This window comes from Chiloscyllium punctatum, chromosome X (assembly GCF_047496795.1).
Source record: "Chiloscyllium punctatum isolate Juve2018m chromosome X, sChiPun1.3, whole genome shotgun sequence".
Lineage (NCBI taxonomy): Eukaryota > Metazoa > Chordata > Chondrichthyes > Orectolobiformes > Hemiscylliidae > Chiloscyllium > Chiloscyllium punctatum.
The window spans coordinates 15426628-15443701 of NC_092791.1; the positions used below are offsets into that span (position 1 = coordinate 15426628).

A 17074-nucleotide genomic window follows, 5' to 3' on the forward strand; every position below is an offset into this window, starting at 1 on the left:
TGTTTAATCCAAGTTACTAATATAAATGAAAAGAAGTAGAGGGCCCAGCACCGATCCTTGTGACACTCCACTGGTTACAGGCCTCCAGTCTGAAAAACAACCCTCCACCACCAGGTATTCTACCTTTGAGCCAGTTCTGTATCCAACTGGCTAGTTCTCCCTGTATTCCATGAGATCTAACCTTGCTAACCAGTCTCCCATGGGGAACCTTGTTGAACGCCTTACTGAAGTCCATATAGATCACATCCACCGCTCTGCCCTCATCAATCCTCTTTTTGTTACTTTTTCAAAAAACTCAATCAAGTTTGTGAAACATGATTTCCCACGCACAAAGCCATGTTGACTATCCCTAATCAGTCCTTGCCTTTCCAAATACGTGTAAATCCTGTCCCTCAGGATTTTCTCCCACTGTTCTGGGGAAAAACACTAGTCTCTGAGTCAGAATCTGGATTCAATGACAGTGTTTATTGCTCCGGGGTGAGAAAGACACCAACAGCACAGTGGTCAGCTACGAGTCTTCTCTTGATCCGGAGCACATGTCAAGAAACTTTTATACATCTAGTGATACGATAGGTCAATAATGAGATTATTTTCTTTGCCATAAACAAGCCATGTTTCGTTGCAGAATCGCTGGTAGTTTTGATACAGTCTTTGTCAGTTCCAGTGCAGCCTTTGTTAATTTTCACATGGTAATTGTCAGTTTCAGTTTAGACATTGTCAGTTTCGATGTGTGCATGGAAATCCATTGCTGTAGTAATGGGTGCCAATCGCTCTCCCTGAGAAGGACGATTACTGCAGCCCTGGCTATTAGCATTTCGTATTGAGTCTGTATCAGGCTGTTAGCATTTCTGTAAGAGGTGTTGGCTGGACCCAGACACTTCAGCGGGCAGTGTTTGTTACTCGTGTATTCTCTTCTCCACCCACCCGAAACTGGGTTGTGAATGCATTGTGCTGGCATCCTGGTGGCCCCATGCAGTGTCTGTAGCTGCTCTGCTGTTTCTCTCCATATTGTGATCCTGCGGCCATCTTGTGTGTCAAGTAGGCCAACTGATGGCTCAGCGGCCATCTTGTGTGTCCATGTGCCCAGTGTCACTCTGCCCCTTGCCATTTCCCTCTTCACCACCGACGTCAGGCTCACCGGTCTATAGTTCCCTGGCTTGTCCTTTATCACCTTTCTTAAATAATGGTACCACGTTAGCCAACTTCTAGTCTTCTGGCTATCGATGATACAAATATCTCAGCAAGAGGCCCAGCAATCACTTCTCTAGCTTCCCACAGAGTTCTCAGGTACACCTGATCAGGTCCTGGGGATTTATCCACTTTTATGTGTTTCAAGACATCCAGCACTTCCTCCTCTGTAATCTGGACATTTAGCAAGATGTCACCATCTATTTCCCTACATTCTATATCTTCCATGTCCTTCTCCACAGTAAACACTGATGCAAAATACTTGTTTAGTATCTCCCCTCAAATGCTGCGGATCCATACAAAGGCCGCCTTGCTGATCTTTGAGGGGCCCTATTCTCTCCCTAGTTACCCTTTTGTCCTTAATATATTTGTAATAAACCCTTTGGATTCTCTTTAACACTCTTTGCCAAAGCTATCTTATGTCCCTGTTTTTACCCTTCTGATTTCCCTCTTAAGTACATTCCTATTGCCTTAATACTCTTCTAAGGATTCACTCGATCTATCCTGTCTATACCTGACATATGCTTTCTTCTTTTTCTTAACCAAACCCTCAATTTCTCTAGCCATCCAGTATTCCCTACACCTACCAGCCTTTCCTTTCACCCTGACAGGAATATACTTTCTCAGGATTCTTGTTATCTCATTTCTGAAGGCTTCCCATTTTCCAGCCGTCCCTTTACCTGCGAACATCTGCCCCCAATCAGCTTTTGAAAGTTCTTGCCTAATACTATCAAAATTAGCCTTCCTCCAATTTAGAACTTCAACTTTTAGATCTGGCCTATCCTTTTCCATCACTATTTTAAATCTAATAGAGTAATGGTCGCTGGCCCCAAAGTGGTCCCCCACTGACACCTCAGTCACCTGTCCTGCTTTATTTCCCAAGAGTAGGTCAAGTTTTGCACCTTCTCTAGTAGGTACATCCACATACTGACTCAGAAAACTTTCTTGTACACTTAACAAATTCCTCTCTATCTAAACCTTTAACACTATGGCAGTCCCAGTCTATGTTTGAAAAGTTAAAGTCCCCTACCATAACCACCCTATTATTCTTACAGATAACTGAAATCTCCTTACAAATTTGTTACAAATGGGGTATTTGCTGATACTCATTGCCGTTTAGAAGAATGAATGGGATTTAATTGAAATCTTGAGACCTTGAAGGAACTTGACCGGATAGATGCCAAGAAGGTATTTCTCCATGCATGGGTATCTAGAACTGGGGGACGTAGTTTAAAAATGAATGTTCTCCCAGTTAGGATGGAGAGGAGGTGAAATTTATTTTCTCATAAGGTCGTTAGTCAATGGAATCCATTTGAAGAGAGTGGTTGAGGCTGGATCATTGAATAGATTCAGAGCTGGGTTTGACAGTTTTCTGATCGACAGTGGAGTAAAGGGTTATGGGATAGACATTGGGTAGAAAAATGGAGTCAGGGACATGATCAGACCAGCCATGATTGTGTTAAAATGTAGTGCAGCCTGAAGTGGCTAAATGGCCAATCCTGCGTATTATAATCCTATTACAATCTTATGAAAGTGAGGTCAGGAGTGTACATAACTGGGATCTCTACTGCTCAGTGTTTGTCATTGCAACTCAGACTAGAACTGTGATAAGCACTCATTGTAAGAACTGACTGCTCAAACCTTGTTCCTCAGGAGCTTACAGGAAAGACACAGAGTGCCGCCGTCAAGAAACTGGGAGTATTTTACCTGAAGAAGGGACAGGGTGAGTTGACTGTGAGATAACTTTCATTCCAACAGATTTGCAGATATGGCCTACCAATGTCCTGGTAGCATCAGTCTTTCCTCTTCACCAGATTTCGCTCTGTCCCTCTCGCTCTGTTGCTCTGTGGCCTTCTCGCGCTCGCTCTCCCTCTCTCGCTCACTCTCTCTTGCTCTGTCTGTTGCTTGCTCGCTTGCTCTCTCTATGTCGCTCTCACGCTCTCTCTCACTCTCGCTGTCTGTCACTCGCTCTCGCTCTCTCTCTATTGCTCGCTCTCGCTTTTTCGCTGTTTGTCGCTCGCTCTCTTGCTGTCTGTCGCTCACTTGCTCTCTCTGTCACTCGATGTTTCGCTGTCTGTCGCTCGCGCTCTCTCTCTCTGTCTCTCTCTCTCTCGGCATTAACTCTGGGTCCCCCCCCGTCCATGTGCTGGCATTGACTCTGGTACTAACTCTCTCTCTATGCTGGCATTGACTCTGGGTATCTGTCTCTGTCTCTCTCAGTTGCTAAATCCTATTGATGTGTAGTTGCATGGGTTTTGACAGCCTTTGTTATCCCCTTTCAGTTCAGGATCCTGAATTGTGTGTTGACCAGATCCTGAGTGATGTTTCCCAAGTTACTACAGTTGCATGTGGAAGCCCCAAATTATCAACCTCCTTCGGTGAAGAGAAATGAACTGGCTCACCTTTTTTTTTCACCCACCCTCTCAGTTGGAACAAGCTCAGGTTATAAAGGAGCCCCTCGTTTGATAGTATCTTTTTCCCAGACCAAATGAATTTATATTTTGACAGGAACCAATTTAATCAAGCTTTCTAAACAAAATAGTGAATCTTATTTACTAAATGTGAAAATAATTAATAGCATCTTGTATATGCACAGATTAGGAATAAAAAAGTGAGTCTAAAATGAGACAAAGGCTAAAAGGTTACATGGATTCGTCTCACTTGGTGATTTGTGAAGTGTACAAAGTAAAATGTTGACAGTTGAACATTTTGGGATTCTTGTCTTTACAGTTAATTGAAATCCTTTTTGTTTTAATTCTGAATTCCTATAAGTCCTTTATATGGTGGTTGGCTGGCAGTACTGAGTTGTCCTATTTTCCTTCTGACTGGCTAGTTGGCATCTAGCACTCAGTGCGGCAAACTTTTACCTGCAATACAGCGGTGACTAGTGGGTGGTTCTTTGACTCTGACCTTCAAAGCCCATTCTAACTTGAACCCAGGCTAGTAACATGAATACCTTGGTTTTTATCCCCTTTTAAAAAGATATTCATGGAACGACAAAGCATAAACATCTGCACAAGTTGGTTTTCTGCTGAGTGGGGTAAGATAGCCATAACCACCTCCCCCCTCCATGGTGTCTTTATGTTGTGTCTATTTGATGTTTCCATGATACTTTGCAGGTGTGGTATTCCATTGGTCCCACACTGGACTTTGCGAAACAATGCTGAATTTACATCCACATCTATTCTTGTCTTTAGCAATCCTCGCGTTTTTCCTTTCTAAAAAAAAAATTTGTAATTAAAAGTTAAAAATGTCCAGAGTATTTTGAGGTTCTGATCTGTCTTCATGATAATGAAAGCAGGAATTAGAACAGTCTGCAATGCTTCTGCAGTCATGGGTTATCAGTGTCATCTCTGAGCCTCACCTTATCAAATGTCCACAGCCGCTGTCCAGCAAGGAAGGTCAGAAACTGTAACCCCAAGGCATGCCATTCCAAGCTTACACCATTCACTCACTCACCTCCCTACCTCCCGGGGCTGCACTCACCTTTTCAGGATTACACCACTACCCCAGTGAAAGAAAGAGAGACTTGCATTTCAAAGCACCTTTGCAGCCAGCAAATGATTTTTATCAACTACAGTATTTTAATGTGGGAAATGTTTTGTTAGGAAGAGCTTCTGCTCTCCTGCTCCTCGGATGCTGCCTGACCGGCTGTGCTTTTCCAGCACCACACCCTCGACTCTGATCTCCAGCATCTGCAGTCCTCACTTTCTCCTGAAAAGTAAATGATATCTTGGCCTAATGGCTCCTCTGAAAGATGGTACCTTTGGCAGTGCAACACTGTCGATGTAGTATCGGGAGTGTTGATCTGCAAAATATGCTAAAGTCACTATAATAAGACGTGAACTTTGATCTTCTAACTCAGAGGATAGAGGACTGCCGACAGTTCTTCTACCACCTTGATACAACGGAGAACACCCTTCGTCAACAAACACACCTGTAGGACGTGTGGTTCACAATATCGAAAGCCCATTGGTTTGAAAGAGCTGTACTAAATTGTCTATGAGATTGGAATACTGAAAGCTGGAACTTTCTCCCTGAAAACACTGAATAATTTGGGCAAATTATGATTTTCAGTACTGAGATCAATAGACTTTTTTTGTTGAGCAAAGTTATCAGAGATGGGAAACAAAAATGGAGTTGAGAAAAAATATTAGCTGTGTGAAATAGCTATGTGAACAGCTGAGCAGGATCAAGGAGATGAATGGTTCTTTCCTGTTTCAATCTCAAAACAAGTGTGTTAGCTAGCAGTATGCCATAATCCATGCATGGTATTGTATTTTGGGCTGCTGTTGAGCAATGCTCAATACCAGTGATTTAAATGTACAGTATAATCTGTTAGAATCAATAGAATCCCTGGTAGAATCACAGAATCCCTACAGTGTGGAAAGAGGTCATTAGGTCCATCAAATCTGCACCAGCCCTTCGAAGTGCATCCCACCCAGACCCAACCCTCGACCCTATCCCACATTTCCCATGGCTAATCCACCTGGACTATGGGAGGAAACCGGAGCACCCGGAGGAAACCCATGCAGACACTGGGAGAATGTGCAAACTCCACACAGTCACCCGAGGCTGGAATCAAACCTGGATTCCTGGTGCTGTGAGGCAGCAGTGCTAACTGCTGAGCCACTCGTCCCACCTATTATGTGAGCAGTCTCGCACAGAGGCTACAGGTGCAGGAAATAGACAACTATCAAATGACCACGGGACTCTCAATAGGCTGAGGTTGAGTTTGTAACTCATTGCTGTAAAGGAGCTTTATTCTGTATCTAACCCCACTCTGTATCAGTCCTGGGAGTGTTTGTTGAGGCTACTTTCAGTTTAAAATAGTAGAGGGAGCTGTGCATTCGGTTAAGACTAAAGGGAGGTTTTCTTGGTATCTAACCCCATGCTGTCCCTGTCCTGTGAGTGTTTGCTGGGGACAGCATCGAAGGAGCTTTAATTTCAGTTTAAAAGAGTAGTAGGAGATTTATTCTCTATCTTAACCTATTAGTACTCTCAAAATTCAACAATATGTTTTGTAATTGTAAATGTGTGCTAGGTTAGATTTATCATCAATGTGATCATGTGTCTATGTGAAATGTCTCCTTTTTGAATTTTTTTATTCACTCCTGGGATGTGGGCTTTCCTTTTTTCAATTTGGCTGATTAGGGAATGTGTGTGCAGTGGGCTGAGTTGTCATTTATTGCCTTATAGAAGGGAATTTGCAAGTGACAATGCTCCTAATTGTTTGTTACCATTATCCTAGGTGGTAGAGGTCACAGGTTTGGAAGACGCTGTCACATTGTTGGGGAACAACTTCTTTCATGACTCAGTGGCTTCATTAACATGAAGCATTGACACAAATGTGGAACTGTCACTGAGACTACACCATTCCATTTCAATCCATTATTCCTCAGACCCTCAAATCCACTCTGCATTGATGAATTTATGACAATGTTTGTTTTGTTTCCACAGAGAACGTGTGCCTGGACAGACTGGGGACATATCTGGATGCGTTTCTTACATCTACGTTATAGTCCTCTCTGTGGTGTGGTGTGTTTTAGTTGGGATACTTTTGTTCTTGCACTGGAAATCCTTGACCACTCCCTTCTGCTCAGGTATTCCTCAAATTTCAGCAGCTTGTGAATGGGGTTTGCATCCCCAGACTGTCCACAGTATGGAAATATGTTAAAGCTCTTAACCAGCGTGCTGGCAAACTGAAATCTCAGGGCTTTGAGGTGGTTGTTAGGGCCAAAGCTATCAAAGAACCAGGGAGAGAGGTGATGAAAAGTGGTCACTTTTGGTGAAACATTACCAAAAGCAGGGTTGTGTCTGGAGTAAACTACAGAAGCAGCAAAGAGTTTGTCTCTTGGTGTCTGAGAGAGTGTTGAGTCTACGGCTCGAACAGCTGACAGGTAAAGCTGGCTCAGGTTGGATAGAGGGGTTGCGGACAGATTTGATAACAAGGTCTGGAGCCCAGAATTTGAATGACTGTAGTGCAGGGACCCTGTGCAGCTAGGTGCAGATATAGGGGTGGGATATTGGAGACCTGGGACTGTGTAGGATAAGTTTAGCATGAGTTTAGAGAATAGAAAGAGACATAATGGGGGAGACAAGGAGCAGAGAGTGGTAATGGGGGAGGGGGCAGAGAGAGGCAGGAGAGCTGTAGGAGTGGGTGAGGAGAGAGCTGGGTGGGCTTAAGAGTTCGATTGGGAGGGTGGGTTGGAGTTAGTGGGTAAAGGAGAGCGCAGATTGCGGGAGCATGGTAAAATGTTGGGAAGTAGAGGGGAGAGTGGCAAGGAGAGAGTGTGTGGATGCTGTCCAGGGGAGAGAGTGTGGTGAGAGGGGAGGATATTGATTTGTTTGAGAGACTTGTAATGGACATGGGGTGGGTTTAGGGTGAACAGGTTGTCGAGGTCCTTCAGCACTGGCTCCAGCATGGCAAGTTAATGGATTCCCAGTAAAATGGATGTGGGGATACAAGAGAGCTGGAAAGACTCTTTCTATTTCACATAATGTGTAACTGAAGTGAGTACTGAGTCAAACTGGTGTAGATCAGGCTGACTGACTGTGGTAGAAAAGGTTAAAAGATGTTTGGGCATGAGGTGCTGCTGGAGTTGTCTGAATGGGCAGCAGGTACAAAGTGTGAAAATGAACAATGAAAGATAAGGGATAAAATGCATCCTGGTAACCATCAAGCCACCTGAAATACAGGACAAGTGGTCACCTTGGCACAGATCTGTCACAGGCGCACCTGTAATTTCTGTTGACATTGCAGTTTCCATTGAGTGACCAGAGTTCTGTTAATTTTGTGTGTTTTCTGGGCACTGTGTGTCTCACCTGCTTCAGAGCAATGGCCTGTAGAAATTGCCTGAGCCATGTCATTGTTGTCCTTGTCTCACATCAACTTACTCAGCCCCACTTGGAAAGGTTGCGCCTTGGCTGATGCCCTGGAACTATATGGGGAGTAGACTAGTGTGCACTTACATCAACCAACTTTGTGGGACTGACTGATGGGCCTGACCCACTGAGCAATCCATGAGATCAACCCAGCAAGCAATCAAAAGAATTGTGATGAATAAAAGAGCACAGCTGAAAGATTGCAACGAACCAAGTTCAGTGTCACCAGGTATTAAAGTGACAGCAAAACAGTTTGAAATCTGAAATAAAAGCAGGAATTGATGGAAATACTCAGCTGGTCTGGCAGCATCTGTGAAGAGAGAAACAGAGTTAATGTCTACACTCTAATATAACTTCTTCCAAACTGCAAGTGCATCTCTGAAGAAGTGTTGTATTCGATTTGAAACGTTTGACTGTTTCTGTCTTCGGAGATGCTGCAAGCCAGCTGAGTATTTACAAAATTTTGTTTTTATTTGATTATTATCAGGAATTTGTGAGAATCTTATTTAAAAACTATTTTATATTTTTGTCTTTTAGCTATCGCATGGTGTTTAGAGGTAAGCCAATTTTGTTTCCTGGATGAAGTTTATGTTCTTTGTAATCTGGGTTCAAACAAAGGGAGGCAAAGTGTGCTGTGGATGGGAGTGAATGTGCCACTTAGCTTACAGCAAACTCAATCTGCTTTCCCATTGGAGCCCAATTCAACTTGATCTGAGATCAGTTTCCATCCCGAGTTGGTTTTGTTTCCTTGTAATACTCGATGTATCTCATCTCCATGGAAATAAGAGTAACAAAAACTCATTTTTGTTAGCCAACCAGTGTTTGAGATGACTGACAAGAGAGTCACTAGTTATTGGTGTAGATGGTTCAGCTTGAAGACCTATGACTACTGGTGTCCCTCAGCAATTGACTCAACACTCACAAGCTTCACAGTCTGTTTGAATGATGTGGGCAGTGCTGTTGGGAACATGGGCAGCAGGTTTGCAGATGACACCAAATACAACAATTAAGAAAGAAATGAAATCAAATACAAAAGATGTGCTGGGGAATGGACCATACGTTGTAAATGGTAGTTAATTTGGATAAATGCAATGTTTTGCACATTGGTAGGACCAAAGCAGAATACACTTATCAGATAAATACTGAATTTTGCTCAAGCACTACGTAGTGATTTCTTACCAATGTTTCTTCATGTTGTGAGTTTGTAATGGCCCATCCCTTTCCTGGTGATCATAAATCTTCCAGGATCCGTTGTAGTATCTTCCTACTCATGGGGATGAGGCTGATGGGCCTTTAGATCTCTGACTGTGATCTCCTCCATTATTTTCCTGAAGGTAGGAACTGTATGCGATAGGTCAAATTAGAACCATCCCTGACTTTATTGAACTCTTGAAGATGCAGAAAAAGCCCTCTCGGCGCTCTTGTCCCCACTTTCTTATCCCCATTCGGTGATTATCCAGACCTGGGAGTGCTATCAACTAACCGAAATGGTATTGCTATCTATTTAACAATGCCATTCAATGATGAGCTTAGAAAAATGTGCAAGAATATTCATTGATGTAAATAGCCATTGAACAATTCTCTCCTAACCTGAGACTAAGTTTGAATTAAATGTTCACTAAAAGACCATTTACCATTACTGCTACAATTTCATATCTGTTTCTTTCAAGATTTCCAGAGGTTAATCTTCTGGATGTTTTTGTGTTTCTCATTTGCATGTGATATTTGTCCCTATTATGCTGAGTTATCCCAAGTGTATGAAATGCCTTCTGTTCCAATTGAATTTCTCTGCTCATTTCTTGTTAGTCAGTTTGATTTTGTTTTGCCATGGTGCTTCTTTAATTAGTGTTTGGATTCTACTTGTAATCCTTCTCCTTCATTCTCAATACTCCATTGATAACGTAGTAGGGTTGTTCAGTCAGCTTTTGTGAGTGAGGTTTGTCAATTATTTCTGCCTTTTTAAATGATGGAATCAGCCTTTCGGTTATCTGCAACCTTTGTTTCACAGTAAGATTTTTTTTTCACTCATTTATGAGAGGTAGGCATCACTGGCTGAACCAACATTTATTGTCCATCTCTAGTTGCCCAGGGTAGATAAAAGTCAACCACATTGCTGTAGGTCTCAAGTCACGTAGACCAGACCAGGTGAGGTCCGATTTCCTTTCCTAAAGAACATTAGGGAAGCCTTTTTTTTTTTTGCAACAATCAGTGATGGTTACATGGTCAGCATTAGGCTAGCTTTTCATTCCAGATTTTACTGAATTCTAATTTTACCATCTGCCATGGTGGGATTTGAACCCATGTCCTCAGAACACTTGCCTTGGGATCTGGATTATAAGCCTAGTAATTTATCACTACAGCACCACAGCTTCCCCAAATGTAATGATGTTACAATCTGGGTTGGTCAGTTTGGTGCAACAGTAATGATATCAAATGGTTTACAAGCCAAAACTAGCATTTGTCCACCTTTCACCCACATGCAGTGTGAGAAAACCAGTATTGATTGATTGGTTAATTTGATTGAGAGAGATGGTTGTAATGGAAGCTGGCACCCAGAGATGAGTGGTGATCATCTGTCACATGAGAGAAATTTTCTAATCTGAGAGAGGACTAGGTTAGCTTCTCTCTACAGGGGCAACATTCAAGTCTCCGAATCAAAACATCAAAAATCATTATCTTGTTTAAAAGATATCGGTGAAGATTTCATGATCTAAAGCTCCCAGTTCAAAGCTGCTTCTTGTTGGAGTACAGTACAGAATTTGGCAGTAGGGGTGCCTACTCATCTCTCATATTAATGTATGGAAACTGTGCTGGAGTTCCCAAGAATCAGTCAATAATTTGTGATTTAATGACCGGCTTGATTTGTTTTTTTAATTGCAATGTCCTCACTCAGCAGAAGACTAAGGAAAAGGAAGCAGTTATCCAGCGACCTGTGCAAGAGGAGGGCCACCAAACATTTTTGCGGGTTTCATTAGAAGAGAAGTCAATGGATAGTTTCTCAACTCATACCAAGCCAATCCATGACTTTGCCCCACTAAAAATGAAAGATGGTGAGTGTGTCAGCATTAAAGTGAGGACAGACCAGCCTCTGGTCTTCAGTTTTCAAATATGTCTGCATGAAATTAACCTTACTGAATTTCCTGGATTCAGTTATTATGGACAGTAATGATTTGCAGGTGCAAGTTCAACTTGGAGGGTAGCTGTACTGGGATATGGATGTAAGCCAATCAAGACTAGGAACTGAATATACAAGATTATATGGTCTGCAGAAAAGACTCTGGAAAATGGTCATGGGAGAGTAACCATAATGACTGATTGAAGAGATGTTACCTCTCGTTGTATCCTTTTGTCATTAAGTAGTGTATGTAGTGGAAACTTTATAGGTAGAACTAAGAGATAGAAAACTGTCATCATAGTTGTAAAGTAGTGGAATGTATCATGCCAAGCATGTAGGAAAGATGGTAATGGGAAAATTTTGACTTTCAGATTGGAAAAATCAAACTAGTAGATGTCAGAAAGGTAGTGAATTTCTAGAGTGTATCTAACGTAATTTTCTCAAATATGATGCCCTAGAACTAACAAGGGCCATTCCACATTAGTTTAGTAATCCATAATGAGACACATTTAGTTCACATCTTAATGGTGCAAGATTCATAGAGTCATTTATCAAAGAGCATTTCTCAAATGGTGATCATAACATGATCTACCTATGTTTGGGGGTGTGAGTGGGTCTCATCTGTTGTCTTCTTCCAATCATGTCCAATTCTCATTTCAGGGTTGTGCCTATTCTGTGCATGAGTAGTCTGTACTTTCTGCATGATGCAGTAACCTAGGGAGTCTGGAACCAATGCATGTGTGTTTCTGAGTGAGCATGCATGCGCAGTTGCCCCAAAAGTGTGGCATCAAGGAGCCCTAGCAAAACTGGAATCCCTGGGAATCGGGGCAAATTCTTTGGTTGGAGTCATACATGGCACATAGGAAGATGGTTGTGGTTGTTGAAGGTCAGTCATCACAGCTACAGAACACCTCTGTGGGAGTTCCTCAGGGTAGTGTCCTAGACCCAACCATCTTCAGCTACTCCATCAATGGTCTTCTCTCCATTGTAAGGTCAGAAGTGGAATCCCTGGGAATCGGGGCAAATTCTTTGGTTGGAGTCATACATGGCACATAGGAAGATGGTTGTGGTTGTTGAAGGTCAGTCATCACAGCTACAGAACACCTCTGTGGGAGTTCCTCAGGGTAGTGTCCTAGACCCAACCATCTTCAGCTACTCCATCAATGGTCTTCTCTCCATTGTAAGGTCAGAAGTGGGGATGTTTGCCAATGATTGCGCAATATTCACCATTTGTGAATCCTCAGATACTGATGATGGGAGGTGCTGGTGTTGGACTGGGGTGGACAAAGTTAAAATCACACAACACCAGGTTATAGTCCAACACTTTCGGAGCACTGCTCCTTCATAGTTACCTGATGAAAAGCTTGTACTTTTCAAATAAACCTGTTAAATTATAACCTGGTGTCGTGTGATGTTTAACTCTGATACTGAAGCAGTCGATGTTCAAATGCAGCAAGAAATGGACAGCATTCAGGTTTGGGCTGAAAAGTGGCAAATCACATTTGTGCCACACAAATGCCAGGAAATGACCATCTCCAACAAGAGAAAATCCAACTGTCTTCTCTTGTCATGCATTAGTATTATAGTTATTGAATTGCACACTATCAACATCCTGGGGGTTACCATTGACCAGAAACTGAACTGGGCTAGACAGTAGCTACAAGAGCAGGTCAGATGTTAGGAATCTGGATGAGGGTAAAGCGGTTGACGTGGTGTATATGGATTTCAGTAAGGCATTTGATAAGGTTCCACAGGGTAGGCTATTGCACAAAATATGAAGGCATGGGATTGAAGGTATTTTAGCGGTTTGGATCAGAAATTGGCTAGCTGAAAGAAGACAGAGGATGGTTGTTAATGGGAAATATTCATCTTGCAGTTCAGTTGCTAGTGGTGTACCACAAGGATCTATTTTGGGTCTACAGCTGTTTGTCATTTTTATAAATGACCTGGATGAGGGCATAGAAGGATGGGTTAGTAAATTTGTGGATGACACTAAGGTAGGCAGAGTTGTGGATAGTGATGAAGGATGTTGTAGGTTAGAGAGACATAGATAAGCTGCAGAGCTGGACTGAGAGGTGCCAAATGTCATTTAATGCAGGAAAGTGTGAGGTTATTCACTTTGGAAGGAGTATCAGGAATACAGAGTACTGGGCTAATGGTAAGATTCTCAGTAGTGTAGATGAGCACAGGGATCTCTGTGTCCAGGTACATAGATCCTTAAGTTGCCACCCGGATTAAAAGGGTTGTTAAGAAGGCATATGGTGTGTTAGCTTTTATTGGTAGAGGGATTGAGTTTCGGTGCCATGAGATCTAGCTGCAGCTGGACAAAACTCTGATGCGGCCACACGTGGAGTACTGCATGCAGTTCTGGTCACCGCATTATAGGAAGGATGTGGAAGCTTTGGAAAGGGTTTAGAGGAGACTTACTAGGATGTTGCCTGGTATGGACGGGAGGTCTTATGAGGAAAGGCTGAGGGTCTTTTGAGGCTGTTTTCGTTAGAGAAGAAGGTTGAAAGGTGACTTAATTGAGACATAAAAGATAATCGGAGGATTAGATAGGGTGGACAGGGAGAGCCTTTTTCCTCGGATGGTGCTGGCTAGCACGAGGGGACGTAGCTTTAAATTGAGAGGTGATAGATATAGGACAGATGTCAGAGGTAGTGTCTTTACTCAGAGAGTAGTGGTGTGGAATGCAATGCCTGCAACAGTAGTAGACTCGCCGACTTTATGGGCATTTAAACAGTCATTGGATAGGCATATGGAATAGTGTAGGTTAGATAGGCTTCAGAGTGGTTTCACAGGTCAGCGCAACATCGAGAGCCGAAGGGCCTGTACTACGCTGTAATGTTCTATGTTTTAACCCACCTCCTGACTCTCCAAGATCTGTCCACCATCTTCAAGGTGCAAGTCAGGAGTGTGATGAAATACTCCCCACTTTCCTGGATTGTTATGGTTGCAACAACACATAAGAAGTGATATCATCCCGGACAAAGCAGGTCACTTGATAGACACACCAACTACCTCCAATTCACATAATTTAGCAGTGACTACCAGGTATAAGGTTTAGTCACCGAGCTTCCTTCAACAGGACCTTCCAAAGCCGTAACCTTTACCATAGACTTGAAGACACTTACAGCACAGAAGGAGGTCCATTGGCCCATGCTTGTCAACAAAGATCTGACTACACCGATCTCATTTTTTTCAGGTTTTGGCCTATATCCTTGGAGGCGATGATAATATAAGTGAATATTTAAAATACTGCTTCAATATTGAGAGTTTAAAACTCAACCACCCTTTTCAGGCAGGGTGTTCCTGATGCCCACTACCCTCTGAGTGAAAACATTTCTCCTCAACTCTCCTCTTCGCCTTCTATCTCTTACTTGAAATCTGTGACTCTGGTTATTGATTCTTCTACTAATGGAAAGAGTGCTTTCCCATCTACCCTATCAATGTACCTCATAATCTTTATACAATCATCATGGATTTAGTAAGGCAAAGTCAGGTCAGTCAGATATGACTATATTTTTTGAGGTTGTGACCAGGAGTGTTGATGGGAGTAATTAATTGTAGTAAATATGAATTTTGGCAAGGCTTTCATCAAGTCCATATAAGTCACAAATGTAAAATCCCATGGGATTTAAGACAAAGTGGTGAGTTGGATCTAAAATTGGCTCAGAGGCAGAAATGTTTTTGTGACTGGAAAATTGCTTCCAGTAAGGTTCCATAGTGCTCAGTACTACTCCATTGCATTTTGTGGTACACGTCAATGATGTGGATTTAAATATATAGGCGTTATGATTAAGATATTTGCAGACAATAAAAAAATTGGCTGTATTTCTGATAGCGAGGGAGAAAGCTAGAGACTACAGGGAGGTATCAATGGGCCAGTCAGCTGGGCAGAACAGGAGCAATTAGAGTTGAGTCCAGTGCAATGTGAGGTTATGCATTTGGAGAGAGCTGATGCCAAATGGAGAGATACTGAGAAGAGTAGAGGAACAGATCAATGAAGATGGCTGGATAAGAAGATATAGAGGGCAAGAAGACTTGAGGCCTTTTTTTTTGGGTCCATGTTTAAGAGTTCCGAGATTATGCAGGAATTGTATAAAACACTGGTTTGACCACGATAGGAGTATTGTGTGCAGTTCTGATCACACTGTCGAAAAGTTGTGAACGTATTAGAGGGTGCAGAAGAGATTTATGAGGATGTTACCAGTACTGGAGAATTTTAGTTATGAGATAAGATTGGATAGGCTGAAGTTTGTTTCCACTGGAACCAAGGAGGCTGAGGAGAGACCAATGAGGGACCCAGTTAGTGAGAATAGGAAGGATCTATTGCCCTTGATTGTACGGTCCATAATCAAGGATATAGATTTAGGATAAGAGATGAAAGATTTTGATGGGCTTTGAGGGAAAACCCTTTCAGATTGTCACCATCCTTGGGAACTCACTACCTGAAAGGGATGTGCAATTGAAGTAACAGAATAGACCAACAGTGAAAATGTTACTTCCATCATTTTGTACTATTTTGGCAGAGGAAGAGATCAGCCTGCTAAACATGCTAATATTGAAGCAGGGTCAAGGACTCTCCGAAACTAACATGAGCACAATAATGTTACTGACAAAAATATTGGTACTGAAAAGTGACAAATCGCCATGTGGTTTCTGTATACCTATTTCTGTATCTTTTTAAAGGAAGTAAATGAAAATGTTACAGATGTCTGAAATATAATCTTCTACATTTCTCTTCATTTAAAAACTGTCCCTGTAGATTGGCAAATTGTATGTCATTCAGCTATTTAGGAAAAGTGAGAAAAGGAATTGTAGACCAGTTAGCTTGTAGACCAATTCACATTCACTAATGCTAGGTCCAGTCAATAATTAAGGACAGCGTGACTGACCTTGGAAAGTTTTCAACTGTTCACAGTGAATCAGTTTTGCAGTCTCTAGGCCCTCTAACAGTAGCTATACCTTAGAACAAAGAAGAAATTGGCAAAGAGGGCATGTAAAAATGGTAGTACATAAGGGAAATCAGGCTTCATGTAGGTTGGGAAAGTTAATTTGGCAGAAATAGACAAAAGGAAGAATTTGTAAATTTATACAAGGTACTAGTTAGACCACACCTTGAACATTGTGAACCATTTTAGGCCCCTTGTCTGAGCAAAGATGTACTGGCATTAGAGGCAGTCCAGAGAAGGTTCGTTAGGCAGATACTGGGTCTGGAGAGGTTAAGCTAATTGGGCCTATACTCATTAAAATCCGAAAAAATGAGAGGTATATTTATGGAAAAATATAAGATTCTTAGGGGTCTTAACAGGGTAGACGTAGAAGATTTTAAAAAAAATTCACTTGCAGGACGTGGGTGTCACAGGCTGGCCAGCATTTATTGCCCATTCCTAGATGCCCTGAGTGGTATTCCTGAACAGACATCTGGTCTCATTTTTGTTGAGACTTTGTAGCAGTTGAGATAGCTGAGTGGCTTACTGAGCCATGTCAGAATATGGTTGACTTTCAACTACTCTCTATGGAACGAGAGTGGGGGTCAAATCCAGTGAGAATGGCAAACTTCCTTTCCTGAAGGATATATGTGAGCCAGATGGGTTTTTCCAACAATTGGCAATGGTTTTGTGGTTTTCAGCAGATTCTTAAATTTCTTTTATTGAATTCAAATTCCACCATTTGCTGTGGTGGGATGTTCTCCAGAACGTTAGCAAAGTTTCTGGATTAATATTAAGTCGTCATAGATACAGATTCTTCAGTTACAATTCTTATGGGGGATTTGATAGAGGTTTTCTAAATCATGAGTGGGTCAGACAGAGTAGATAGGGAGAAATATTCCCCCTCATGAAAGAAGAAGAATGAGGGGGCATATACTTAACGTGATAATAC

The 17074-nt window shown here is 42.1% G+C and overlaps 1 protein-coding gene across 3 annotated transcripts in view; it reads left to right on the forward strand.

Annotated features, from left to right (window-relative positions):
- Positions 1–17074, forward strand: part of LOC140471104 (tumor necrosis factor receptor superfamily member 26-like) — a 43921-nt gene that overhangs the window by 24593 nt on the left and 2254 nt on the right. The window contains exons 5-9 of one of the 3 annotated variants that reach the window (XM_072566983.1): positions 2842–2911; positions 6649–6791; positions 8611–8630; positions 10967–11123; positions 11250–11291. In XM_072566983.1, coding sequence (XP_072423084.1) covers positions 2842–2911; positions 6649–6791; positions 8611–8630; positions 10967–11123; positions 11250–11291 — 432 coding nt within the window. The remainder of the gene's footprint in view (positions 1–2841; positions 2912–6648; positions 6792–8610; positions 8631–10966; positions 11124–11249; positions 11292–17074) is intronic. The other 2 variants (XM_072566984.1, XM_072566985.1) reach the window with 2 other exon arrangements.